We start from the raw sequence: 27935 nt of genomic DNA on the forward strand, positions 1-27935 counted from the left end.
GGATCTGTGACATGGCATGTTGTCATCCCATGTCACAGCTGTCCTAAGTTACCTTTGGCTATTGTGGCAGCCTAAACCTTTTAAAATGTAACATTTGGGTAGAGTCTGATTGCACCACTAAGCTTGCCACAGATTACCACAACCTCATTAACTATGAAGTAATGAAGTGTCCCAATGGACTTATAATACCCTTTTCTAAACTGTCCATATTGTCTTTTCTGTAAGCTCTGTGTTCAGTCCACACTCACATTCAGCCAAAAAAAAAAGCTATGACATGTGTACTTGTCATCTGCTGGCATCTGCTGCACTGGAACATTTGGGGCGGTAAAAATGGCAATATTTCACAGATAAATTGACAAGTTGGAGGATCTGAATCACATCGCAGAATATTTGTGTGCTGCCCTCAATCCCAACAAAAGGCCTAGCAAGGTGTTTGTTAGAAGCTGGTGGAGCAGTGTGATGCCATTCAGGAACATAAAGCAATGGCAGTTTCTCAATTCAGAATATTTAATAGCACAATCTGTTAATCTGCTGGGGCTGAGTGTGAAGAAAATAGGATTAAAATATGAGCATTGAAGTAACTAAAGAGCGTTTTGAGGTTGAAAAGTTTTAGTCCAACAGCATTTACCAGCTGCATTACGACCTGCACTGCCAGACTTAACATAATGCCAGAGATCAGGACTGTAGCTTTGTTTAATTTAACTGTTTAATTAACGTCATCTCAGTCAGAGAGTATTCGTCGTGTTTAGCCGCATACAAATGAAACTGTGGCATAAAACACAAGGCTACAACTGACCTGAATACCCATCTAGCTGTGATTTTTTTAAACTCCCTACAAAGGCTAAACATTGATCCGTTGACAAATAGTTAATTACTGCAGCATAATCTGTTGGTTTTGCAATGAAACAAAGGCTTTATTGTTGAAACTCCATTTGAACAAATGACCAGGAACTGAAAGCATTTAAAAAAATATATTTCCTAATTTAAAACTAGAAGCAGTTAAATGGGATAACTCCTATTTTCTAGACACTTGTCTTTTTCTACCGTTTTCTCATAAACAGCTCAGATGGAAATGCCCCCCACCCCAGTGCACATACAGGCGCCAATATACTGTGTTTACATATAGCACCTACTTTAAGTATTGTACTTTCAGGCATGTGAAAAGAAAAGTTTTCACACCACTCTGCAATCCTGTGAAAAACTAAGAACACCCAATGAGCAAGAGCTTGTAGAACCACCGTTATAAACAATAATAGTAATAGTTTTCTGTGTGATTTTATGAGTCTCTCATGTTATTGTGGAGGAATTTTATCCCACCCCTCTTCAAAACAATGCTTCAGCTCACTGAAGTCTGCAGACATTAATTTCTTTACAGCTTTCTTGAGGTCCTAACATAGCATTTCACTTTGACTGGTTTATTGCAGCATTTTGATTCTTTTCTTTTTCAGTCATTCTGTTGTAGATTTGCTTGTGTGCTTGGGATCATTGTCCTACTGCATGACCCAATTTCAGCCAAGCTTCAGCTGTCGGACAGATGGCCCCAAATTTGACTGTAGAATACTTTGTATTGCTTGGTAGACAGAGGGGTTCATGAACTGGTCAAGGACAGGATTTCATGAACTGTGCATTTTGGCAAATATCTTTCCTTCCCTGTCGAAAGGATATTGTTTTAGAAGTCTTATTATTTCTTTAGTGTGCAGGCTGCCATGTTCTTTTTTTTTCTTTTTTAACATGGAAAGAGGCTTTTTCCTTAAAATTTGTTACCTGAATGATCCTGATGAGCAAACTGCCAGAACATCTGCTTTTATAGAGGTGCTCAAACTTGCTGATCGTGACAAATCAAGAGCGTTTGACTGTCAGCCCCTTGCTGCTACTTGCCCTCTTAATTCTTTTGTTTTCAAATAAAATCTATGCATAGAGTCCTGTGAAAACGTTACATGTTTTTTTTTTCATAATGTAGAGAATTGCTTCCATTTTGACTTAATTTTTTTTAAAAATTAATATTGTATTTATTTAAAATATATATTTTTGGTAATTAAAAATGAAAAATGTCATTTTGCATCAGTTTCTTTCATTATTATAACACTTTCCCGTTGGTAGATCATATTCTTGTAAATAAATCTTAATTGCTATAAAGGCATTATTAAAAGATGCACCTTACACCCCAATCCAAGATGTGGGGTCATATGGGGAAATGTTATAGGGACAGATGCAGGGTTGGAGGTTTTCCTGTCTGGGACAGCCCTCTTGAAAGAAATGGAACAAAGTTGTATTATCAAGAGACTGAGAGATGACTGGATTAAAGGATTTGAAAATCCTGCCAGGCAGCCATGTCTTTAAACCTCTTTACCTGTGAAAAAACCCCTCAGACTGTGACAATACATCTGTCATCCACAAAGTATGTCATAGCCTACATATAATGATGTGTGAATGTACATGTATTAATAGCACAGATAAAAAATAAAACATCACAATGCATGATGAAATCCAAGTTTTTATTAATGTTCGTTTGGGGGGAAGTAGATTCATGCAGTCTTGCAGATTTAGAAATTCTCTCCATAAGAAAAACTGTTTTAAAATTGTATTCAAACCCACTGATTACCTGGATGGAGACAGGCAGTATGAGTGTTTAACAATCGTTTACTCTCAGTGACTCCCCACTGCCATCTAGTGGTCGCTCACTGCTACTATTTAACTATAGTCTGTAAATGAAGTTTATAACAAAAATGACGGTTTGAGGACATTTAAACCTAATCGACGGGAATTTTTATCGCCTTTTGGTTTCATATCAAAATTTATTCAGTTTGTTTGTTTTTGGTGAAACTTGGTCAATTTACGTGGAGCAGAAAGCCTTGAGATGGATAAAAATGATAAGAATAGAATAACGTTTTAAATGTGTTCAGATATTTCCCCTTTTACTCGAAGAAAAAAGAAGCAAATGCTCACTCAGGTATGGTAGATTTAGCGATTGTAGTTCGTCCACCTGCTACTTTTTTATGTCCTATAATTGCAGGTAGTTGTGTCATAACTGTCCATCCAATCATTGCTTGGAAAGTATGTCTAAGAATGAAAGTAAAAACGCGGTAACCTATCAGCTTCCAGGAAGCAATAGCCTAATCGTGTGAATGAAAATAACCCAAGTCCTTCTCTAATCCCTGCCTATCCTTTTTATCTCAGGATTCAGACCAGTCGGAGCAGAGTGGATCTGTGAGCGTGCAAATCACCACGATGCATCCCGCGTCCTGTTAGACCGAGTAGCGGCGCATGCTTTGTAACTGTAGTTTAGTTGCATAGTGTTCAGTAGCTTGCAAAATGAGTCGACATTTTCCTGCAGCTTTTTGTTTGGCTTTAGTTTTCCTTCCTCTGATGAGCAGTTCGTGTCCTGCCCAGTGCAGCTGTTTCTTTCACAAACTAAGCGACGGATCAAAAGCGAGGTAAACTCTGTGAATTGAATTCAGAGCAAATTGTATTATTATGGTTTGCGATAGAAGTGAGAATATAGCTTTGCTATATTCAGTGACTCCGTGTGCTGGAATTAACTTGGATTTGTTCCTTAATCCCATTTGCTTATAACTCAAAAATAGTCTGCTACGTTTTTTTCTTTAATAAACTGAACTTTAGAAACTTATTTTTATTTAAAACTAACGTATAAAATATGCTTTCATCTTGAATTTAAAAGTATCTTTAATATTGTTACTGCTACATGTTCTGTAGAGGTAGTCATATTTTTTTTATTGTTATTTTCTTGCAGAAGTGTTCTTTGCAATGATCCGGAAATCACGGTGGTTCCTCAAAATTTCCCAACCGACACGGCAAAGCTCCGCATTGAGAAGACGGCAATCACACGGATTTCTAGCAGCACCTTCCACTACCTCAACAGTCTGGAGTTTCTCTGGATGTCTTTCAATTCCCTAAACTCCCTGACTCCTGACAGTTTCCGGGGTCTTTACAACCTTAATGAGCTCAGGCTGGATGGCAACTCCCTTACCTACTTCCCCTGGGAGTCTCTGACAGATATGCCGAACCTGAGGCTCCTCGACTTACACAACAACAAGATCTCCAGCATGCCCGCAGAAGCCATCATGTATATAAGGAACATAACCTACCTGGACTTGTCTAGCAACAGTCTCACAACCGTTCCTGGTGAAATTCTCACAATGTGGCTGAGTGTGAAGCCACCCCAGGACGCTGATTCTTCTAAACTAATACTTGGTGAGGATTGAACTTTGATGTGTTAAGATTTCTTTGTAATCTGCCTTGTATGAGAGCTACTTCTTTAAAGCTCAGTTAGGGATTAGTCTAAATATACTGTGTGTGCAGTGTGTCAACTTGTTAGGCTAATTATGTTTATTTATACTCAATCCCAGGTAATGGTCTGGTCTTAAAATGACTCAGTGTTGGGTAAAACAACTTAATTTATTGTTTTCACTAATAAAATCTTTCCATACATTCCTCTGCAGGTCTTCATGATAACCCGTGGCTGTGCGACTGTCGACTCTATGATCTGGTTCAGTTTCAGAAGTCCCCCTCGTCCTCCGTGGCTCTCATTGACACTCGACTGAGATGCGCTGATCCCGAGAGCCTATCAGGGGTTCTTTTCACTGAAGCAGAGCTACAGAGGTGCCAAGGCCCTCGAGTGCATACGGCTGTGGCTCGTGTTCGGAGCTCACTGGGCAACAATGTGCTGCTGCGTTGCGGCACAGTTGGAGTCCCCATCCCAGAGCTGTCCTGGAGCCGCGCTGATGGCAAGAAAATGAACGGCACTGGTGAGTTTTGTTGAATTTGTTCCAGATGTGCTTAGATTTGATTTATTTCTGCACACGTGTCAATTACATTAAAGTTATTCTTTTTTTGTCAATCTGTTTATCTCTGTGGATCTCTACCTTTTTGTTTTTTCAGTTCAGCAAGAGATCTCAAAGGAAGGCATCATTTGGTCGATTCTGAGCGTGCCTGCTGTCTCTTACCGGGATTCTGGGAAATATGTTTGCAAGGCGACCAACTTTGTGGGCACGGCAGACGCTGTCATCTCCTTGGTGATCACAGATTCCTTTCGGTCAGAAGAAGCAGGAGGTGGCGGTGGTGGTACTTCTAAGAGATCAAGGGGGAAGAAAAATGGTGGCATTGGCAGAGCGGCATACCAGGAAAAGCTTATTGCCAGATACGTTCCTCCACCTACATCTACAGCTGCACAGCCCATCATTGAACCTCTTAATGGCAAAGGAGTGACTGGGAAGTATGAGATTGAGAGCTACAGCATCTCTGATGGTGTTTCTCAGGGACGAGGCAAAGGTTCGGATGCTCAGAAGCCACTGGACGTGCAACAGGATGCTTTAAGTAACTTATCGGCCAATGCCTCATCGTTACAGCAAGCTCCTGAGAAAAGGATAGTGCGTTCTGTAAAGGTGATTGGTGACACTGACCATACTGTCTCTCTGAACTGGCGAGCCCCTACAGCCACAAATACCACCGAGTTTAGTGTCCTATATGCTATATTTGGTGAGAGAGACATGCGTCGAATCAATGTGGGCTCTGGAAGAAATAGAATCACAATTGACGGCCTTGTGCCAAAGACAAAGTACATTGCCTGCGTTTGCGTCAAAGGTCTGATCCCAAAAAAGGAGCAGTGTGTAATCTTCTCAACCGATGAAGCAGCCAGTGCCAGTGGCACTCAGAAGCTCATTAATGTGGTGGTGATAACGGTGGCATGCGTGATTGCTGTTCCTCTTACACTGATTGTGTGCTGTGGGGCAATAAAGAAACGTTGCCAAAAGCTGCTGGGGAAGCAATCCAAAGAAATACAGGACTCGTACGTCACGTTTGAGACCCTCGGCCCTGGGACCAAAGCTAAGGGGATGGAAGGCGAGTATCTAACGAGGCTAAATCCTGACGAATCCAACAGGCTGCTCTCAGCGAGATCTAGTGTTGACTCAGAGGCCACAGCCAGGACTGAAGGGCTACCTAATGAGTACTTCTGTTAAAACCAAACATATGCCTCAGTTCCCAAAGGATGCACTTTGCACCGCCGTGCTCCACTGTTAGAAAGATTCAAATGATCCTCTTTTTAAAGGGGTATCCAGAGGACACTTGTAGCTCTTTTAGGACTGGATCTATTCAAATAAATTACAGCCTTGTGGGAGTAAAAGCTACCATTCATTTGGTGGGAAACAACAAAAAGGGAAAATATACACAGTAACACAGTTGTAAATTTACAAGTGGTGTAAAAATAACTTTTTTTAATTCATCGTGCACTTTCAAGAATAAGAGAAAAATCTCTCGATGCCCTAAACTCTCTTAAACCCAATACATTCACTTTTCTTTGTTTTTTCCTAAGATGTAACTTATGCTTTGTGTGAAAATCTTTATTCTACATGTATTTAGGGAAACAATAGTTTATTTAGCCTGTTTTATATGTCAGTATGATGTGAATGTGCCAGGTTTACTGTTGGGTGAAAAACCTGAAATACAGTACATTTTGTAATGTGTAAATATTTGTAACCTAAAATATATGTGTATGTATGAATGTACTGTATAAAAATAAATATTTTTATATTGATTTATGCTTACTTTTTTCCTACATCTTTACTTTCCTGACACACCCACACGTATCCCCTGTATCTATAAACTGCTACAAAACATGCTTAAACTAAGTAAATACAATCAGTTAATACAGCTGTAGGCAAATCCGAGGCAGTTTTTGTAGCATTAATATATGAATGACTAGAGTTGAGACATATAATGTCATAAATTTTGACTGATATTCATATTTTCCATTGGATCAGTCTTTATCATTTTGATTATGTGTGCTCATGGGTGCTCCAGCATCTAAATTGCCTACTAGTACAGTCTCTGTATGATTAACTCAGCATTCAAGCAAACTGTAGGAATAAACGACAATTATGATATGCATTATGTGAAAGACATTTCCTGAAATGCTGAACACATGGCTAATCTGTTTATCTGTTAAATTATAATGCGCATCTATAAAAAGCGTGGGTATTAAAGGATATGAAACTGTGTGAAACTGCAGAGCTATAGTGTAGATGTTTGTTTTCACACTCGCTTTGGTATATGCTGATTTGGCCTTTATCAACCTGAGAGACAAACAGTGTTTAGATTATTGAGGTCAGTCCTCTCCAGACATCTGTCTCTGTCTCTGTGCAGCCCTCCCTCTCAGTGTTGCTAAGCCTGACGGGCTCCGGCCCACTTAACACAGATGGGCCTCCTGTCATGTCAATGCTGCTGCTTTAGTGGGGAACAAATAAATTAAATTAGTCTGATGCAAAGCATTTTGGGGTCATATCTGAGACAAGAACTACTATCAAGCCGAACTCATAGCTCTCAACTGAAAAACACTTGTGAATGTTAACTCTTTATGTCCTTTTGAAAAGATCTAACATTGTGTTTAGAAAAAGTGGACCATTGCTATAAATACACCTGTGTCTCACATGTCATTTGGCCTCTTAAGGGTTACGTCAAGGGAGATTAAGGTAATGGGCTTTCTTTCACGCAGCCCATGGGCATGTTCTGCCCTGACAGGCCTATTTCATATGCTTGTCTAGGATCATGGACGCCTTTTATGCCACATTGCACATCATTTTGGTATTCCAGTTCATCTCTTTTGGATCGTCAACTTGTTTGTTCGGTTGCTCCTGCACAGATGATATCTTAGGAAGGTAAGTGGCCACTAAAAATATGCTACATTGTAAAGCTAGGTTGTATATTTGCTATAAGTCTGTCCTCTTTTGAATAAGTTAAGTGTAACAATAAACATAACTTATTGTATGACTAGTGTGAAATGCCCAAATAAACACTATCCAAAATTTGTGTTTAGGTTAAGTGTACTACACCAGTATCTTTGTATAGCACAAATTTTCTTGTCTGTCATTTTAGGTCTTTACTATGTATGGAAACCTCCATGGGAGAAATCCCAGTGGACATCCCACATGATTTCATTAAAATCAGAATTGAAAAATCCCACCTGACTGAGTTACCCCGAGGATCCTTCTCAAAAGTGCCTGCCTTGGAGTTCCTCTGGCTAAATTTTAATGAGATCGCTCTGATGAACATGAAAAGCCTAGAGGGGCTCGCTAACTTGACTGAGCTAAGGCTACAAGGGAACAAGCTGACTTCAGTACCATGGACAGCATTTCAGGATACACCAAAACTCAAGATTTTGGACCTAAAGCACAATCACCTGGATGTGCTACCCGAACATGCTCTGAGATATTTACCTGCACTGACCTACTTAGATTTATCCTTCAATCAGCTTAGTGTCATAGCAAAAGAAGTCTTCATTAATTGGCCCCTTTTCCAAATAGCTGAGAAAGCCTGGGCAAAAGAAGGGATGGTGTCAAATGTGGTTTTGGGGCTGCATGATAATCCCTGGTTGTGTGACTGCCGCCTCAAAGGCTTTGTGGAGTTCATCAGGGCAGTCAGCCCTCCCATCATTCTGATGAACTCTTATCTGATGTGTTCAGGTCCAGCTCTCAAAGCTGACAAGTTTTTCCACGAGATTCAGTTAAAATCATGCATGAGGCCAGTGACCTCTGCCCCAGAAACCAACATCACTTTACCTCTGGGAGCAAATGCAACCCTAACATGCTTAGTGAAGGGCAGGCCAGAGCCGACCATTCAGTGGATGTACAGTCTGAAGATTATAAGAGGATTTGTTGGTAAGATTTTTTTTTAATCACTACCATCCATTAAATTGTTGTGAACCTGCTGTTGGAGCACTTAGCGAAGTATATATATTGAACTCCCAGGCTGCAGTGTTTTGAAAAGATATAGAGACAATACTTACTGCATAATATCAGAATACATTAGCATGTCATTACCAGATGAAAAAAAATCCTGTGATTTGCTCTGATGCTCTGTTTTCACCTTGCAGCATCACAGATAAACATCGATGAGGAGACCTTCTCTTCCCAGCTCCTGATCCCCTCTCTTCATCTGGCAGACCGAGGACTCTACACCTGCATGGCCAACAATTTCATTGGCAACTCCTCTGTCAACATTACAGTTAACATCGCCTCTTCTGATTCCTCCCTTCCTCTCCTACCGCCTGTCCCTATGCTGTCATCTGAGGAGAATGCCTACATTGAAATACATATAGCCAAACAGACAGTTTATGGAATCACCCTAGAGTGGCACGCAGCAACTGAAAACCCAGCAGAAACTTGGTTCACCATCCACTTTGGCAAATATGATTCACCAAAGAAGGAAATGATCTACATTGGCCCGGGCATCAACAGTTACTCGGTCAGTAATCTGCTTCCTGTCACCAAATACGAGGTGTGTGTGACCCTGAAGAACCACCCACCAAGGGACGGTCAGTGCATTGTGTTTGTAACAGGAAGTGACATTAGTGAGATGGAGCAGAAAGAAAGGTTAATCCACATTATAGTGATTGTGTGCGCAATGGTGCTGGCTGTGCCGGTTGGCATGTATGCCTGCACCACAGAGGCCAGGTTCAGCTGTGTGGACCGGTGTATGGATCTGTGGAGGATTCACAGAATGCATGATGATAACCTGCAGGAGGGGGCGAGGCAGGGCACCTTTGACAGCCTGCAGGCAACCAGCGATGAAGCTTTGTGCAAAAGTTCGGTGGAAAAGCCAACAAAGAGACGGAAGTCTGAGGATAAGTGCAAAGGAGGAAGTGCAGCTTACCTGTACTAGCATCAAAGTCAAGAACTGCATTCATAATACATTTCTACATGAAGTTTATTTGTAGTTTAAGTTTGTGCCTCTAAATGTATGTGTTACGGTTGAATTACAAAGCTAGGTATACTATTTTCTAAAATACATGCACCATTATTTTTCTGGTTCACACTTTGAAGACTCTTCTGACCATGTAAGTAAAAACATTAAAAAAAAACTTTAAAAAAAATTGAATTGTACATTTATTATGTGGTAAAATAACATATTTGTTCATGGGGTAAACATTTTTTCCCTTTCAGTGTTGGACTTTTGTTATAATTCCTCTTTTTGATTTTGCTGCTTATATAAACTCATATACACACATCCACTTGGAATGTATGTATATTGCAAGCTGTCACCTGAAAATGGAGATGCCTTTCTTCCTTGTTAAATGGAGGGTTTATTTTCTATTTTAGTGTCACTTTGTGAAATAAAAAAAAATTGTGTGTAATTAAGTTATCATGCAGTACTGCAATATGATGTTGTGGATTGTACGTGTGTTTCTGGCCTGCTTTGATTTACTTTGTCTTGAAAATGTTTTTAATCTTTTTGTGTTTTCTCTTAAGGACTGCAGATTTATTATGACTGAATGAAATGCGTTTGATGTGGATTAAAAAGAAGTCAAAGACAAACGCTGAGACATACTCAGATTTTTTATCACAATCACTCAGAGGATTTGTTACGTAAGCTGTATTTTCCCATGCATTTATACATACACTGTTAAGCAGATTAAAGTGATTTTCTATCTGAATCCTAGTCAGCAGAACATGATATTTCCATTTAATGCCTCTGAGCTGATTGTGTCCACACGGTGACTGTATTTTCACATGATTTTTACATGTACATCAGTTACTGCATATTATAATAATTTTATGTTTTAATAGATAAATAAAACAATTGAAAAATGCTATTATTTAGATAATATATTAATATATACAGTTGTATTTTTTTCCAGACATAGTTGTTTCAAGGAGTTACAAACCAAAAGGTGATTAATTGATTAATAAATTGATTTAATATAATATGTACAGCCCAGTAAAAAAAGAAAGTGATGTTATATGAAATGTAGGGACAGTAGTAGTAAAAGACTGGAAAAGTTATGTAATGCTGACTTTTCTTTTTCTTTTTCGTTACCTGTTTTTTCAGTATAGCAAATTATTCCAAATAAATGTATTCCTAAATAAAAAAAACACGGTTAATTCAGTTTTGATCAATTTTAGTGAAGGTTTTGCTTATTTTAGCAGAACAATGGGAAACCTAAATGTGCGCTCATTATAGCAGCTAGTACATGCCCAAGCTACAGTAACTTTGTGATTTGTATTTTTTTGGTGGTTGCTAGGCGACAAAATAACATTATAATATTGGATCTCCATAAGTACCTGCAGGAGCCTAAGATGCCAACTCTTGATCCTGTTGTAGGAGTTGGCAAAAAAAAAAAAAAAGACTGATTTTGTGTATTATGGAAAGATACATCAAAGTAATAGAGTTCAGACTTGCATCCTATTTAAAGCTTTTAATGAAACCAGAAACAAACAAAGAGAATCAAGCCCCGGGCTGCTGAAAAGCCTAAATCCTTTATGAAACAATAGTTCTACTTATAATTACGAGTAATCAATTATTGTTACAAGAAAAGTTCTAAATATGCACCACTTAAAAAACTAAATGTTTGAAGTTGAAGAGGGCACAATGTTGCACAGAGTTCAGGGAGGAGCTGAAACATGTTGTGGGTGGAAGGAAAAGAGTTGATGAAGTGGTGAGTGAAAGTATTAAAAAGGTATTTGGTGTTTCCCCTGGACAGAGGAAAAAGGAAACTGAGACTTAGTGATGTCATGAGGAAATACAGGAAAGCATCTGGTGGAAGAGGTCATCAAAGAAAAAGTGTGATTGGCAGAGATGAGAAAAAGCAGACAGGAATATAGGGAGACCAGGCATTCTGGAAAGATTGAGAAAAAAAAGCTTACAAGAAGGTCTTGAAAAGGACTTGGCTAGATGCAGAAATTGAGCTGGAAAGGATGTGCAGTAGATTAAGTAAATAAGGTTAGAGATGCAAATATACTAGTGAGTGAAGACAGGGTTTTTAGAACATACATGAGGGTAGCAAGACGGTGGGGAAGGGTGCTATTGGAGTAACAAATGGAGATAGGATTACATCAGGGATTGTCCCTGAGCCCCTTCTTGTTTGCAGTGGTGATGGACAGGTTGACAGATGAGGTCAGGCAGGAGTTTCTGTGGACTGTGATGTTCACAGATGACACTATGATCTGTAGTGAGAGTAGGGAGCAGGTGCAAGAAAGCCTGGAGAAGTAGCTGTATGCTCTGGAGAGAAGAGGAAAGAAAGTCAGTAGAAGAAATACATGTATGGGAATGAGAAGGAGGCTGGTAGAAAGGTAAAGACGCAAGGAGTCGAGATAGTGAAGTTGGATGAGTTTAAATACCTGGGATCGGCTATTCAAAGCAATGGACACGCACACGAGAGATAAAGAAGACAGTGTAGGCACCATGAAGCCGGTGGAGATGAGTGTCCGGGGTGAATTGTGATAGCAGCAGGAATGAAAGGGAATGTTTACAAGAGGGGTGTGAGACCTGCTATGATGTTTGGTTTGGAGACAGTGACCCTGACAAGAAGACAGGTGGTGAGGCTGAAGATGCTTAGACTTTAGTTGAGAGTGACTAGAACGGACAAGATTAGAAACGAGTCCATCAGAGGGACAGCTCAGGTTGAGCAGTTTGGAGACAAAGTTAGAGAGGCAAGGCTGAGATGGTTTGGACATGTGCAGAGGAGGGATACTGGAGATATTGAGCAAAGGTTAGTCAGAAGGAACAGAAGAAGACCACAGAGAAAATTTGTGACTGTAGTGGAGGAGGACATACTCATGATTGGCATGTTAGAATATAGAGAGTGCTAGGGATAGGATGGAGGTAGACAACCTACCATCATAACCCCAGTAAGCTCAACAATTAAAAGAAGGTAAAGACTTCTATGCACTGGTCAAACCCATGGCTACAACTGTACTGGAATTTGGACATGGAAAGGGTGGCCACATGTTACCACTTACTGCTGTAGTATTAGTCATGGTGGTTCATCGATAGCCAGGTTGAGTTCCACCCTCAGCCATGAAAACAGTGACATTTACATTAGAATTTCACAACAACGAGAGACCAACAAAGCACAGCTGCTATAACATTGTGATTTACATTACATAACAGACTGACATTAGTCCCACGCGTGTTTGCACTAGTGACCCCTCCCCTTGCATTGCTATGATCTTCATAAGGCAAGATTAACCATAAAAACTCTAAGCACCAAACCATCAAAATTAAGCGCTGTACTTAAGCCGGTCCACTTAAGCCGATGCATTATTTGCAGTGACCTTTTCAACTATGGGGACAGTGCCGCTGTGCAAAAATAATGTATGTATTGTTTTCTTTATTTTAATCAGTGTCTTAGTTTTTGTGTCTTTACCACCACCCAAAAAACCTAAAAAACTAAATCAAACCACTAGGAACAAAATTGAGCACAGACCAAGATATTTTTGAATATTTATTCAAAATCAAGACAGTACAAAGACAGTACAAATATGTTACTTTGAAATACCAGGCAAGTGTTATTTATATGTAACATATATAGTTTTTCTAAACTTATTTACAATAGTAAGCTAAGATAGAATCAGGAACATGATATTGCTTGCAGTGATGACACTGTATTTGCCTACATTTGAAGGCATTTAAGAGTAACATGGAAAGTAGCAGTGCAAAGATCCTACATTTTTGACACTACATTTAAATACCCATACGAATTAAGTGTCCAAGCAGCTTATATAAATAGTAATCTGAGCTCAAAAATTTCAAGCATATGACTGATTTTTATCAACAACATCCTTCAAGAGGAGTTAGACGGTCTAATTTTGACTTTGCTGTATTTACTGCATCATGATACAGCTGGAGTTTTGCCATATTTACAGTGCTGTACACTTAAAATAGATCCACATCCACTTATATAAAAGCATTTTTCTACAGTTACTCACTCAACAAAATAAAAGCAAGATGCTCTTACTGTGAAAACCTACAGTGGCACATTTTCATCATACAAAAGAGCAACTTCTCAGCTTTCAATTTCCTGTAATGCTTCTTAATGTTAAAATGATAATCCTCCTCAAGATGGCAGTGTGGTGAATTATCTAGTACTGTACTGCTGACTCAAGCTGTCTCCTGTTTTTATCTAAAGCAGGTCAACTGAGAATACACTGCAGCCCACTTCTATCTTGTCTTAAGACATAATTATGTAAACCACTCTCTTCTTTTGTTTGCTTGTAAATAACATAAAGGTAGGCTCACGTAACCTCATCATCACACAGAACTCGGATGAAGTGAGTTAAGAGCCATCAAAGAAGATATTTGTGCATTGAAGTTAATAATAACCTTGGTTGTTCTCGTGTATTTTCTGCTCAAGCTTCATTTTAAGCTCCGACACTAAAGCAGAGCTGATGTTTCCCTCCTTACGGTGGCTGGACTTAGCCTTCTTGGAGCCTTTGGATGCCAGTGCGCCAGATATTGTTGGGACTGCACGCGGCCTTTCATTGGGCCGTGCGTTAGAGGGAGGTGGAGGTGGAAGACAGGGAGCAATGGGAGGTGGAGGCTTCAGCCGGGGGCTGCCTATCTCCTGCTGGGGGCTGCTCTCCGGGTCGGTTATGAGGAACTTTTCTCCAGGGTTGGTGAATTTGATAACAGGCATCTTGAAGGTCCAAGGCTGCTGGTCCCTGGGTCGCCTCTTAATGACGCGGCGTGCTGGCATGATCCTGTTGGACTTTGAGTTGCGCATGTACATAGCCGTAGAGATCAAGACAGTCACTCCTACCAAAACACTAATGATAACAGTGACCATGCCTAGAGCTTTTAAAGGATTGTCCCTACTTTTCATTAAAAAGGCTGCCATAGGCCCCTTGAGAGGAGTCTGTAAAAGAGCATAAATAAAACAGTTTGAACCTGAATTCCAAGTATTTGTCAAAAGCATGCAAACATGAAAGGTGGATGCCAAAGCACTGACAGAGGAGGCCCAAACAACATATCTATGAACACTCTAGCACTTTCACACTCGCACCCAGACATCCATCCTCTGCCCTACAATACAGGAGAGCTAGCAACTACATATGTCTCTAATGTTTAGGAATGCGTCTGGCAGTGCGATGCATTAGGATTTCTCTTTGACTGACGAGGGCTAAACAATAATAATGAAAGTTCATGTGACCAAAAAAGTTTGTGGAAGTAAAAATAGTAAATAATAAAAAAGACTTTTCTTTCAGTGTACTCCAGTACTCTTTTACAGACCTAACCCAGCCAGTAAACATCATTTTAATGTTCATGAATGAAAATGAAGGACAGGCATTGGTTATTTCTCACTTGACTCTGCGGACCACTTTAATGTAGTTACTCTCAGGGTTGATTCGGGACTTTTTCACTGCGTTACAGTACAGGATGGTGGATATGCAGATTGTTAGTAAAACGAGGGACGTGAGAATGCTCAAAAAAATTCCAAAAACAGTCAGCGGACGCTTGCTGAGGCCCATGAAGTATGAAACAACTCGACCTTTTATCTGAAAAGCACGATACACAACACACAAACAGAACCAAAAACATCATGGAGAGTGAAAGAATGGATTCAGGATGAAAACACAAAAAGTATTAGAAAAATATGGATCAATGCAAATGAGCAAAAACTTCAAAGGATAATGCTAATGTTTATATCAATATTTCAAAGATCAAAATGAGTGTGAATTTTTCCATCAACAAGTAAAATGTGTAGCCATGACCATATATACTCACTGGCCACATCATTAGTCACACCTTGCCAGCACTAGGTTGGCTTTGGCCCTTTTGCCTTCATAATTGCTGTAATAATCCAAAGCATGCATTCAAAAAGGTGCTGGAAACATTCCTCAGAGCTAAGTATTGATTTGATAGCGTCACACTATCTGCTGATTTGTTGGTGTCAAATCCAAGATGCAAATCTTCTGCTCCACTATATTCCAAAGGTTCTCTATTGAATGACTGTGGAGGTCATGACCAAGAAACCAGTTTGAGATGATCTGAGGTTTGTGACATGGCACATTATCCTGCTGGAAACAGCCATCAGAAGATGGGTACATATTGGCCATAAAAGGATGGACATGCGCAGTAACATTACTCGGATAGGCTGTGGTGTTTAAACAATGCTCACTTGGTACTGAGGGACCCAGAGTATGCCAAAAAATTTCCCCACATGATTACACCACCATCACCACCACCAGCCCGAACTGTTGATACAAGGCAGGATGGATTGATGCATTCATGTTGCCTATGTCACATTCTGACCTACCATCTGGATGCTGCAGCAACAATTGTGACTCATCAGTTTAGGCGACATTTTTTGAGTCTCCTCTTGTCTTATTTGGTGAGCCCAAATGATTGGCTGATTAAATATTTGTGTTAACCAGTAAATGAAAAAGTGTAACTAATGAAGTGGCCTTTGACTGTACAGTGGATCATTCCCAGAATGGTTAAAACTGTCTTTTTGTCCAAATAATTTTTTATGATAAAACTTTGTTCTGAAAGGGAAAGCTACAAATGTAGAGTTAATGGGTTTTAAAACTCTATAATAATTCATATTTAAAGACACAAATTAGATTACATTTAGAACCTGATAGTCCAGTTAGTATTAATGGATTTTTTTTCACTTCTTAGTAGGAAACTTTATTGTTGGTTCTGATCTTTAAATAAACTATAAGAAGTTACCAGTGTTATCCTTTAAAGTAGATGAACTTAGTGAAATATGACTAGCTGAAACAAGGACGCTGATTTAGCAGAAGCATATAGTAGCATGGCAACAGTCCCTATTGACTCATGTTAAAATGCATGTCTACAGCTCAGCTCTGGGACAGGAAGCACTGCAAGCATGCTCCGAGTCGGAACAAGTCTTACCGCCTCTGTGATATCGATGTTGACCACAGCTGTTGTGCTGAAGGACGGAGAGCCTCGGTCCCTGGCTTGGACCACCACAGACCACTTGCAGTCCTTCTGCTTGGTGATGTTCTGCACAATCTCCATAGACTTAATATAAGGCTTCAGCTTGATCTCGCCAGTGTCAGCATTGATGTCAAATGCATTGTCAGGATCTGCGGTCATGATGGAGTATTCAATGACGTTGTTTGGAGACTCCGCATCTTCATCCACGGCCTGTAAAAAGCATCATGCATCAATAGCGTTTAGTTTAAATGTAATCTAATAAATCTTTATTCTTAGGCTGTGATGTTTCTGTAAAATGCATTCGATTTGACATATTGCATGCAATATGTTGTTCTTTAACCTGGCTTTGGCACATATATGCATACATTTTAAGATGAGTCAATTTATCATCCGTAGTACTTATGAAATAAGAAAAGGCAACAAAGAATTGTTGTTTCCCTATTAATAATTTTAATTAGTCATACTGATTACTTTCTAAGAAGTGTTTTAAACCAGGTATTAATGCAGACACATCCACTGCAGGCTTCAGATTTTCCTTAGATTTGAAATCAAATTTTATTTAATTTAGTTACACGTTTCCAGTTAATCCACACAACTGAATACATTTTAAACAGCTGTTTTTTGTAGTCTTTATCAGAAAGGCGCAAATAGTGTTTTTTGTATTTATAGCCATGGAATACTAACAAATTTAGAAAGCTCCACACACCCAAATTTTAGTCTTTTGATGCCAAATTATGCAATCATAACTTTTCTAGAACCAAAGCTCAATACATTGAATGTTTAGTGTTATCTAAGCTCCCAAAACATTTAGTTTACAACAAAAAAAGCTTGGTGAAAGTAGAATCACAGATTAAGCTAAAAGAGACGAGATAGATCAATTTCAAAGCAAAATGTACCTCTATTTTGACAGGCGTGCCAATAATCATCGTCTTCTCCACGAGCACTTCATCAAATTCTGGAGCGTGGTCGTTCATATCAGTGACTGTGACAAAGACTTCAGCCAAGCTGTACTTCCCCTCTGAATCTTCAGCTTTGACATAAAAGTTGTACTTTGACCTGACCTCTGCATCCAGGCTGGTCCAGGGCTGTGTGGTGATGAGGCCTGATGAAGCGTTAATGGAAAACCTGCAGTTCAGATCACACAGTGCATGAGTCACAACCACAGATGTCCATTTAGCTTCATCTCAACTAACCAGGCGTTTCTAATACAGGCATCGTAATTCACAGCTCAAGTGACAGATTTTCATTGCTCCCTGTGAATCTCTACATGACTCACACTTTGCTATAAAAAACAACTTTACAGCCTTCGTTGGACAGACGTGTTGTACTGTAAGGCTTCAGATGTTAATCCAGTTGATTTAAAAAAACGTGTAGGAAAAACAAACTTGTAAATTTTTGCGGCTTATGAAGCATTATTTGTTTGGGTGAAAAATCCTGAACCCTGATTTGCAGGGAGAATATTTTTAATGAGTTGCTTCCTTAAAGACAGATCTCAAGTATATGAAATGCATATGTACATCTGTAGAGAAATATTGATTCACACAATAATCGCCAAGTTTTTTTTTCAATTTATTCTTATTGTTATACACTGTTCGTGTTTTCTGCAGATCTGGAACCATAAAGCTTCTAACTATTTTGTCATTTCAAACATTGTGAATGTATATTTGAGATTTTCAGACTTTCCAGAGGTTGTTTTAAAGTGATCACTAATCAGGAGAACTTGACTATACCCTGTAGGGCTTAATTTTTACCAGCTGTTATATTTCTCTAACCTAAAAACACATTCATAACAATTTCAGGGATACAATAAGGAATAAATACTTGCTCGTACACACAGCAGGTTTACTAATTTTAAAGCTTGCCAGGAGCTTTCTGAGTGCCTTCTAGTTCAACATTGGGCATGCAGCCATTTTATTCAGCAGACTTTTCTGTCTTGTTTTTCGCTGTGAAATTTCACAAGTTTCCTTGGAACTGATAACTTTCACACAATTAACTCAGGTTGCAGCCTGCAGACAGGCATAAATTCTCACTTTCCCTTCGCTGTATGCTGCCTTGCTTCTCAAAGCTGCCGTTTCTGTGGCTCCAGCTGTCACATTGCATATTAATTGGCTCTGCCTATGTGAGATGGGCCAGGCTCTCTATTTTTAACCTACCAATCCAATTAGGAGATTAGCCAGCATCTTACAGCCATTTTAGAGCGAGCTGTTTGTGCAGCAGAGGGGCCAATCAAACCAGTTTCCCGCTTACCTCTTTCATCAAAGACACAAAGATGACTCAAGACTAGTGTCCTGTTGGCACTAAACACCCTGAGCCTCTGAGCATTTTTGACTCATACTTTCAAAATAACTTTAGGCTGTGAAATGCATTTTGTGGAAATGCCAGAATTAAAGATCTGATCAGAATGAACCTAAACTGGCAGCAATGAAAGGTTTATACTCACAAATCAGATCCTGATCCATAAATCGTATATTTGACTTCACCCCAAGACCCGGAATCTGGATCGTTTGCCTACAGAGAAAAAAAGGAAGGCGATTATACATCTCATGCTTACACAACAAAATATTAAAAAATTACCCTTTAAAAAATTTTAATTACTTATTTGGAAAATTACATCATAATAGTGTATAGATATGTAACTTAAATAAATATGATTACTTTAAGGTGACTGAAAATAATTTATTGTGTCATTTATTTTTACTAAAACCCCCTGTGGACAACTAGATAGGGTCTTAAGCTCATATACAGTGTGTTGCGAGGGGATGTTCAGCAAGCATCGGTCAACATGATTAACCTTGAAGCAAAATTAAGCTTTTTACTTCTCACTGCTTAGCTTGGACACATTGCCTGGTTGCAGGGTTTCTACAGTATGATGACATGCAAGGGACAAATGTGCCAATATTTTTTTTAATAATCCCCCTCGATGAGGAGTAACATAGGACATATGCCAGATTGTGACATGGAGATAACAAATTTCATAACCAGGAGTAGCAAACTGAAGCAAGAGAGCGCTAAGCCTGTTTTTGTCTGGCACCAATCTGCTTTTATCTAATGAACTGTGCTGAGCAATATGCATTTAATAGAGGAAAGATGGATTATATAATCACTTTGATCAGGTTAAAGCTGAGTTTAACTGTGTTTGACTCACTGTTACAGATGAAACACTGGAGCCTCCAGGAGAGTTCTCAGGGACCCTGGCGATGTAATACTCAGATGTGAATTTAGGGATGTTGTCATTTGTGTCCAGCAGGTTGATCACTATGTCCGCTGTTGCGCTGAACCGTTCAGGAGTGTCAATCTCCACTGCCAGGAGCTGCAGGAAGACACACTCAGAGTGATTAAATTAGTGCTGAAAGCTTTAGTCAACTCATAATCAATGAATTCATGGATAGACAGATATCTAAAGCCACACTGGCTACTCTGGGAAACTAAATCTAGCAAAGAAAATATTTTCAGATTTGATTTATGATTTTTAAAATTAGTGTCACTGCAGTCAGTGAAATAAATCAGAGACTTGCTAGGGCGCTCATGTTGTTATTGCTTATCTACAGTCATATTGATAGATGGATTTTTAGCCTGGGTCCTTTATAAAGCACAAATGATTGGAGTAAATTATCTTTATGGCAGTTTACAAAAGGTGAGCTATGTATTTATGTTGCAACATTCGCAAAGTATTAGTATACAGGCAAAGCTTAAGTTAATGAAAATGCAGTTAATTCATGGGCTAAAGCCATTAATCAAAATGATATTTCCTAGTAATCAAAAGAGATTACCCACCCAGTAAAATAACTAACAGGATTATTTCTTCGACACTTGTTAATAATAACATATTGTAATACTGTAATATTGCCCATACGGCGCCTCACCTTAAAAGAGAGAGTTGGCCCCTTTTCATAGTCGATGCCGGATGTGTCTTCCACAATGATGGTTACCTGTGCCTCATTCAGGACTGTCTGGGGAACCACACGAAGCACTCGGCTCGGCCCAACTAGCCTCAGTTTAAATTTGGCATTTGCTCCCTAAAAATGTCAACACAATACAGAAATCCATTACATAAACTCACTGGTTCTTTTATAACGCTTTTCTACTCTACCTAAGCACTAAAAGCTCTTTATACAACATGTCTTATTCACCCATTCACACAAACACTTTTTTATGCTTAAGTGCTTTCTGACATACTTTCATACACACTCACACGCCATTAGATGCAACTTGGGGTTCGCAGTTAGCCCAAGGATTTCGCACGCTGACTGGAGCAACCACCAACTTCTGATTATAACATAATTTGCGCTACCTCCTGAGCTGTTGCCACCACGTAAATAAGAGTATAAGAGTGTCATGTAATGCTACATGAGCTATTATAAACATGTAGTGGAGACTAACCATGGTGGCATAGTGAGTGACATTTTTACTTTCAATACATTTGCTGGACATTTGCAACTTTGGTGCTGCATTATTGCACATCATGCTTGTTTTCACATATTTAGTTAACTTTGTACGTAATTTTTTTAAATGGATCTGTCAACTAGCTAATATTCTCTAAATTTTAATATTATTGCACCACCTTTGATCACAGTTATTGATTAGTAACGGCACACTGCTGCATGTCTAAGGAATGAATCAAAGATGAGTTAGATATTTGCAATTTGGGAATTCATGTACCTGATCAGAGTCGTTGACTGTGATCTTGAAGCCGCGGAGGATCTCCCCTGCAGGTGGATGCTCATACATGGTGACTTCAAATTTGTTCTGTGGCCCATTTTCTCCATAAAAGGTTGGGGGATGGTTGTTGAGATCAACCACACGGACAGTCACTGTGGTAACATCATAGTCCTGGAGCTCATTGTTTGGGCCTACTTCAGATGCCTTCAGTTTAAAAAATACACAAGTAAATAAAATTATAGTCAATGAGAGTAAGAAGCACAGGTGAAAAAAGGTTTTCATAGGATTCTATGCAGTCCTGTGAAAAACTATTCCAGAAGAAGAAGCAGCAAGATGCTTCTAATAAAATGCATTTATTTAACAGATCATCAGCGAGACCACCTCTGTACGATAACAAGTTTTGGAATTTTGCTGGTCTGGAGCATTCAGGTGTATGTTAACACAATGTAGCAACTTTCCTAGGAGTGGACATCCCAGAGAATACGCCCCAAGGCCGGGCAAAACCTGACCAACACATTTTAGAAGGTTTGCCAGAGGAAAGTCTCTTCTGTCTAAAAAGAATATAGCAGAACAGCTTAGGTTCGCAAAGTTGTGTCTGAAGAAACTCAAAGACTTCGGGAACAATGTCCTTTGGCTAGACAAGATCAAAGTGAATGTTTGGCCATAATCCACAGCACCACATCTGGTGAAAATCAAACACAGCATATCATCACTAACACCTCATACCAACTGTGAAACACGGTGGTGGAGGGGTCATGATTTGGGCTTATTTTGCAGCCACAGGACCGGGACACCTTGCAATTATTGAGTCAACCATGAACTCCTTTTTATACTTTCTAGAGTCAAATGTGAGCCCAGCTGCCTGACAGACAAAGCTTGGCCAAAATTGGGTCATGGACCACGATGATGATTCTAAGCACAGCGGTAAATCTACAACAGAATGGCTGAAAAAGTAAAGAATCAAGGTGCTGTAATGGCGTAATGGCGCACTCAAAGGACAGACCTAAAACTGGTTAAGATACTTTGATTGGCACTTAAGAGAGCTGTGCATAAACAAAACCTGCAAACCTCAATGAACTGAAGCAATATTGTAAAGAGTGGACCAAAATTCATCCACAACCATGTGAGAGACTAATAAAGTCGTACAAAGAAAAAAACCTATCCGTTCAACTTATGGCTGCTGAGGGTGGTTTCAAAAGCTACTGCGGTGAAAAGTTTCTTTTAAACATGAAGATAAGTAGAAAATAACTTGTTACCTTGACTTTGATTTCATACAGCTCATTTTTCAGCAAAGATGGAAAAGTTGTCAGGGTGATGCAACCACTTGTGCTATTTATGTCGAACACACCATCACTACCTGAAAGGTGTTGATAGAAGTTTTGTTTGAAATCTGATCATAATCTAAAAGAAGACACAGTAACACACCTTTGCCTTACGAACAAGCAACTAAATCTCGCACTTTTCTCTTTTTGCTATTGTTCTTACCATTAATAATGGAATAATGTATCGGGTTAGGATTGCCTTGGTCACCATCTTTAGCGTACACTGTGTATATTTCAGAGCCCTACAAGTAAAAAAGTACATCAACATAATGGAGAAAAAAGCAATAACCGTAATCAAATTTACTTCAGTGAATGTGACAAGAACTTACAGGAACAGAGACTTCATAGATGTATCCAAAATATGGTGTTCCTACAAAGTATGGAGGCATGTCTTGGGAATCAATAACATTAATTGTTACTGTGGCTGTGGAAGTCAACACCTGATGCTTCCCCTTGTACTTTCCACCTCCATCCTGTGACAACAACAAGGCAAAAGCAGAGTTACCACATGGTATAATTAGCTAACCCTTTATATTTAATCAAAGACATGGTTAAGTTTATTTTACATTTGGCCATGTTGGGATTATGGGATCTTTGCTACATGTTATCTGTCACAACAGCTTGAAGCCAGCTCACAAAAAAACACTAAAAATTTAGTTTAACCTAAAATATACATTTTTTTAGTATTCTAACCTAATAAATGCTATGTTACTTGCCCTTTAAAGAGATGTCTTGCTTGAAAAAGTTAAGAGTTTGTTTTTTCTTAACTTGCTAAAAATCACAAAGTGCAGAAAGAACATGCATAAGATTTTAGATGCATGTTCATGGTTTAGTATAATTTTAGAAGCAATTATTGTCTGATTTGCCAGTTTAGTTCAGTGCATTGAGCAGGTGACCACGTGCCATGCGGCTGAGATCTGCTGGCCCGGGTTCGAGTCCAACCCAACGGTCCTTTGCCGCATGTCTTCCCCTCTTTCTCTGCCTCTGTTTTCCTGTCCTATCTTCACTGTGTCTATCGACTAAAGTTGAAAAAGGCCAAAAAAACCTAGGAAAAACTTGCACCTTAATAAAAATCAAAAGTTAGGCAATGAAATTCATTTTTAATTGGGAACACTAGGATATTATTTTTCATACATCATAGCTTTACCTTTTTAATAACTGTATTATCTACTAAATGTTACACAGCCAGGTATTTAAGTAGCCAAGAGCCGAGGCTACAAAAAATAAACTAGCTTTCACCACCAACTATTATTCACAGTGATAAATTATACTTATTTTTGGGAGCAGGAATTTCAGTGCGTCAGCAGACCAGCAAGTTAAAATCTCACCACTTCCCAACAGATTTTTTTTTTAGCTCCCTGTTCCCCTTTTTCACTCTTTGCTTGTCTCTCACCCAAATCAGTGAAGGTAAAATGACTTTTACCCTGAATCTAGTTCTGCAGCAGTTTTTTTTTTTTCATATTAAAAGGAAGTTTTCCTCTCGGTCACTGCAAGTGGTTGCTCATAGAACATAATTATGTTATGTGTGTATTTAGTATAATGTTGTTTTTGTTGTTGTTGTTGTTTTTTTGTTGTTGTTTTTTACAATATGCAGGATTTGGTTCTATATGAACAAATTGTATCAGAAGGAATGTTATTGACAAACTCCAATAACTAATTTTTAGATTTCATGTAATTTTCTACTTAGAATTAAATAATTTTAAACTGCAATTTCATTTATCTTTTTCAAACCCCATGACTGATGCAATTGCATGTCAAAAATACATGACTTTAAAGTTGAAAATCCTTTACATTTGAGGACAGAAATACCTGCAAACTAAGCTACTTAGTGTGTTTACATGTATTAAGACCACTTGATTAAGCAAATAAAGGCACAACCCAAATGTAAAAGTGTCACAGTGACCTCTCACCTTTGCAACTACTGTCACAAAATGCGTTGGTGTGGTCTCAAAGTCCAAAGTCTCACCAGGTTTGACTCTGAGGATCCCACTGTGTCCATCAATTGTGAACTTGGTGAATGGGGAGATCTGGTAATATAACAGTCACAGTTAATAAAGATAGTAGGAGTGCTTTATTTCTACTTAAATTTAGCAATGAAAACCAATAAAGCTAATTCTGATATGGTACCGATCAGTTTTAGCCTGGCTCATTTTAACCTTGGCATTTCAGGGTAGCTTTGTCTCACAATTGACACATGGAGACTAACAACCACTGTGCTGTCAGCTGTTGGCCCAGACCAAACCTAAGCCCCTATTAAGCTTTCAATGCCATGCTCAAATGTAATTGAAATTTAATCCACTAAAGTAACACGATTTCCAGACTGCTCTATGGTATGAGATTAATCTTTCCCTGCATCACTGTCCCATCACTCAAATGCCCTTTTCCTCCCTCCACATGGTTGCGCAGTGCTCGTAATGTCAGGTCGACCTCTGGTTATCCCTGAGTGTTAGGGTCATACAACGCTAGTTAAAAGTGTCGCTATTTTCTTAATAGCATTGCAGTCTTGGTAATAAAAAATGCAATTGATTTTTAAATGGATTGCAAAGCAGAAATTGAATCAAACCATAGAAGAGCTTTAAAAAAAAACCTAGAAAAAACAGAAAAATTAAGATATGAAAAAAATGAAATGCTAAAATTATGAAAATAAAACAACAACTTGTTAACAGTTTTAAATACATTTTGGGCTCTAAGAGGATAAAGGTGTTGGCAGACTTCAGGGAGTATTCCAGGATGTGAGAGTTAAGAGAGCTGAAGATGTAAAGAGGTGTAAAGCTATAAAGAGCCCTCTCTGTGATTAGTACACTCTTACAATCAACTCAGTATTCATCTGGACACCATGTGCAATGTGGCTAAAAAAAGCTTTAACTGTTTTAGCCTAGGTTACACTAGGTCACTTTTCAGCGCACGTGTTGCCGTAGAAGCCTAGCTGCTACATTTTGGAGAGTGCTTTTTTCTGACTGATGGCTCAGTAAACGTAGATGCAGTAGCCAGAATTAATCAAGTATGATATTTGGATCTTTGTGTATTATATAGTTTCTAATTTGTGATATGTGGCTGGCATTTTTTACCTGAGTTTAAACAAAATTTCTTAAAATCCACAACAGCTTCTTTAACGTGCCTGAATTTTACTGGTGACTTTGTGCATCTTTACTTCAATTCAACTTCAAAAATATTTGCAATTTGGGAGTTACTACTCAAGTTGTTTTGAAGTTGCCATGGTAACAAAAGCACATTACAGTGAGGCTGTGAAGTTACCTGTAGATAATAGGAAACACTTCCTCCTGAGCCCATATCTTTATCCACTGCTTGGACTCTGTAGATGCTACTTCCTGGAGCAGTGTCCTGGGAAAGGAGCAAAAAGTTCAATAATTTTCAAACATTATTGAATTTTGATTATTTAATTAGTTTGACACTTTTACTACATTCAGGAAAAAAACACTCTAGAATGCATGCATGTAACTGTATAGTTATTTTATATAATATACCTCTGGAATATCAATAATAAAAGGCAAATTTTGAAATTCAGGTGGCTCATCGTTGGTGTCCGTGACAAAGACTCTCACTGTCTCAACAACCTGAAACACACGTGAAAAGCAATTACAAATTTCCAAAACAGCTGCTTTTGCTACAGCTTATAAAAAAATGACATTGTTTGCAGAGAAATAATCTAAATAGCAATCAGAGAAACTGTCATGATGCACAGTTAAATAGATTTTACAGGCTGTCATGGCACTTTTTTGAAGTACTATTTAATCCTAATATTTGTGATAGAATTTCCAGTTAAATTGCAGTATTAAAATGTGACTGTAAACTGAATTGCACTGTAGATTATAGAGCTTACTTTATTACGGCCATCCGTTATGCTCACGTGCACTGAGATTTCATCTCGTTTCTATGAAAAATAAAGATGTCACGTCACTTTGAGCCAAAGTGGGGTTTTTTTTGTCTGTTTCCAAACCAGGAGTCTTTATTAAAATGCCTACCTCTCTGTCGAGCTCCTGAATTAGAGTCACATTTCCTGACTTTGGGTCCACTCTAAAATATTCTGTAGAGCCCTTTTCAAAAGTAAGACCATATCGTACTGGATCTTCCTCCGGATCTGTGCCATTCAAGACATATATCTGTGTTCCTATGAGAAAAGAACACATACAGGGACAAAACCTTTGAAATGGAGCAGAAACGTGACATGTCTATATGCAGCACTAGTGTAAAAGGCACGTTTGACAGGTTAGGTCAGATGAGCCTCTACCCATAATGTTTTCTTCCCGTAAGACTGTGATGTACGTCACAATCCAAAAGATCTTATAGCGATTAGCTGGAGCCTCAGCACCGTGTGAGATCATTTCATACAACACTTAGGCACTTAAAGCGCACATCTCAAACTACACTAAATGTAAAAACATGCTCAAATTATACCAAACTTAAAAATATTAAATTATAACAATAATAATTTAAAAAAATGTAATTTTATGGGAGCCTTACCAACGGGTGTATCCTCAGAGATGCTGAACAAGGCCATATTTCCATTTGTACTGCTGGGACCATTATCGTAAAAATATGGAGCATAGTCTGATTGCCCTTTGTGATAAAAAAAAATAAGAAAGAAAAAAACGATTCACATTATTTGAGCAGAAGAGAGATATAAAAGAAAAACAATGACCTAATCTAAAAGGAAGCTGCTCCATACACTGTATAAACCCCACAAATGTCTCTCACCACATCAAATTATTTTTGTAATAGAAAAATCTCCTTAATTATTATTTTACAGTGAGAAGAGTTGCACTCACTTGCTAAGAAGGGCAGGAATTGAAAGCAGGGAGGAGGAAAGAGTTAAATTAGAAATAATAAGGCTGTAGTATTAAAACACAGACAAAAACAGCATTGCATGTTGAAATTTATGAAGTACAAGCAACATGAAAGTCCACACTAAGACAGACATGCCCTCTCTGTGTTAGAGGATTAACCAGATAAGTGCGAGGCAAGAAGTCTTAACCACACACAACAAAGACAGTAAAAGAAAAGCAGAGCCTTACCCGAGGTGAAGTGAAGCATAAGGAGAAACAGTAAAGCATGCGTTTTCTTTTCTTTCTTCATCCTGGTGGGGAGGTAAGGCTTGGCTGGCTCATGTGGAAGGCTTGGTGGAGGGAAAGCGAGCAGTGAGTGTCGTGCCCTTCTTGAGGCGTCTCAGCAGGCTCAGAAGTAGGAAGAGGCTGGGACAGCGTCTCAGGCACTAATCCAGTGACGCATCCCTTCTCTCTG

General features: G+C 38.9%; 3 protein-coding genes across 5 annotated transcripts; 2 read left to right on the top strand and 1 right to left on the bottom strand.

The window, feature by feature from the left end:
- Nucleotides 1-3174: 3174 nt before the first annotated feature.
- Nucleotides 3175-6553, top strand: lrit1b (leucine-rich repeat, immunoglobulin-like and transmembrane domains 1b). Its single transcript, XM_063482864.1, has 4 exons — nucleotides 3175-3434; nucleotides 3752-4212; nucleotides 4461-4766; nucleotides 4900-6553. Exons 1-4 carry the CDS (start codon nucleotides 3313-3315, stop codon nucleotides 5976-5978), a joined length of 1968 nt encoding a protein of 655 aa, XP_063338934.1. The 5' UTR covers nucleotides 3175-3312; the 3' UTR covers nucleotides 5979-6553.
- Nucleotides 6554-7500: 947 nt separating this feature from the next.
- Nucleotides 7501-10328, top strand: LOC134633802 (leucine-rich repeat, immunoglobulin-like domain and transmembrane domain-containing protein 2). The gene is made up of 3 exons (XM_063482865.1): nucleotides 7501-7673; nucleotides 7891-8672; nucleotides 8888-10328. Exons 1-3 carry the CDS (start codon nucleotides 7564-7566, stop codon nucleotides 9673-9675), a joined length of 1680 nt encoding a protein of 559 aa, XP_063338935.1. The 5' UTR covers nucleotides 7501-7563; the 3' UTR covers nucleotides 9676-10328.
- A 2896-nt stretch (nucleotides 10329-13224) lies between these two features.
- Nucleotides 13225-27888, bottom strand: LOC134633804 (cadherin-related family member 1-like). Of its 3 annotated transcripts, XM_063482868.1 has the most exons (17): nucleotides 27710-27888; nucleotides 27159-27254; nucleotides 26660-26805; nucleotides 26518-26568; nucleotides 26162-26251; nucleotides 25932-26018; nucleotides 24587-24703; nucleotides 23006-23149; nucleotides 22840-22918; nucleotides 22611-22711; nucleotides 21355-21558; nucleotides 20559-20711; nucleotides 19841-20005; nucleotides 19136-19203; nucleotides 17592-17820; nucleotides 16651-16905; nucleotides 13225-14647 (listed from the first exon to the last, which is right to left on the bottom strand). In XM_063482868.1, exons 1-17 carry the CDS (start codon nucleotides 27768-27770, stop codon nucleotides 14105-14107), a joined length of 2589 nt encoding a protein of 862 aa, XP_063338938.1. In that variant the 5' UTR covers nucleotides 27771-27888; the 3' UTR covers nucleotides 13225-14104. The 3 variants fall into 3 exon arrangements, with proteins under 3 accessions (XP_063338938.1, XP_063338936.1, XP_063338937.1); XM_063482866.1 differs by lacking the exon at nucleotides 27710-27888 and having other exon boundaries at nucleotides 27159-27256; XM_063482867.1 differs by lacking the exons at nucleotides 13225-14647; nucleotides 27710-27888 and adding an exon at nucleotides 14654-15287 and having other exon boundaries at nucleotides 27159-27256.
- Between the last annotated feature and the right edge of the window lie 47 nt (nucleotides 27889-27935).

Source organism: Pelmatolapia mariae, linkage group LG8, assembly GCF_036321145.2.
Source record: "Pelmatolapia mariae isolate MD_Pm_ZW linkage group LG8, Pm_UMD_F_2, whole genome shotgun sequence".
Lineage (NCBI taxonomy): Eukaryota > Metazoa > Chordata > Actinopteri > Cichliformes > Cichlidae > Pelmatolapia > Pelmatolapia mariae.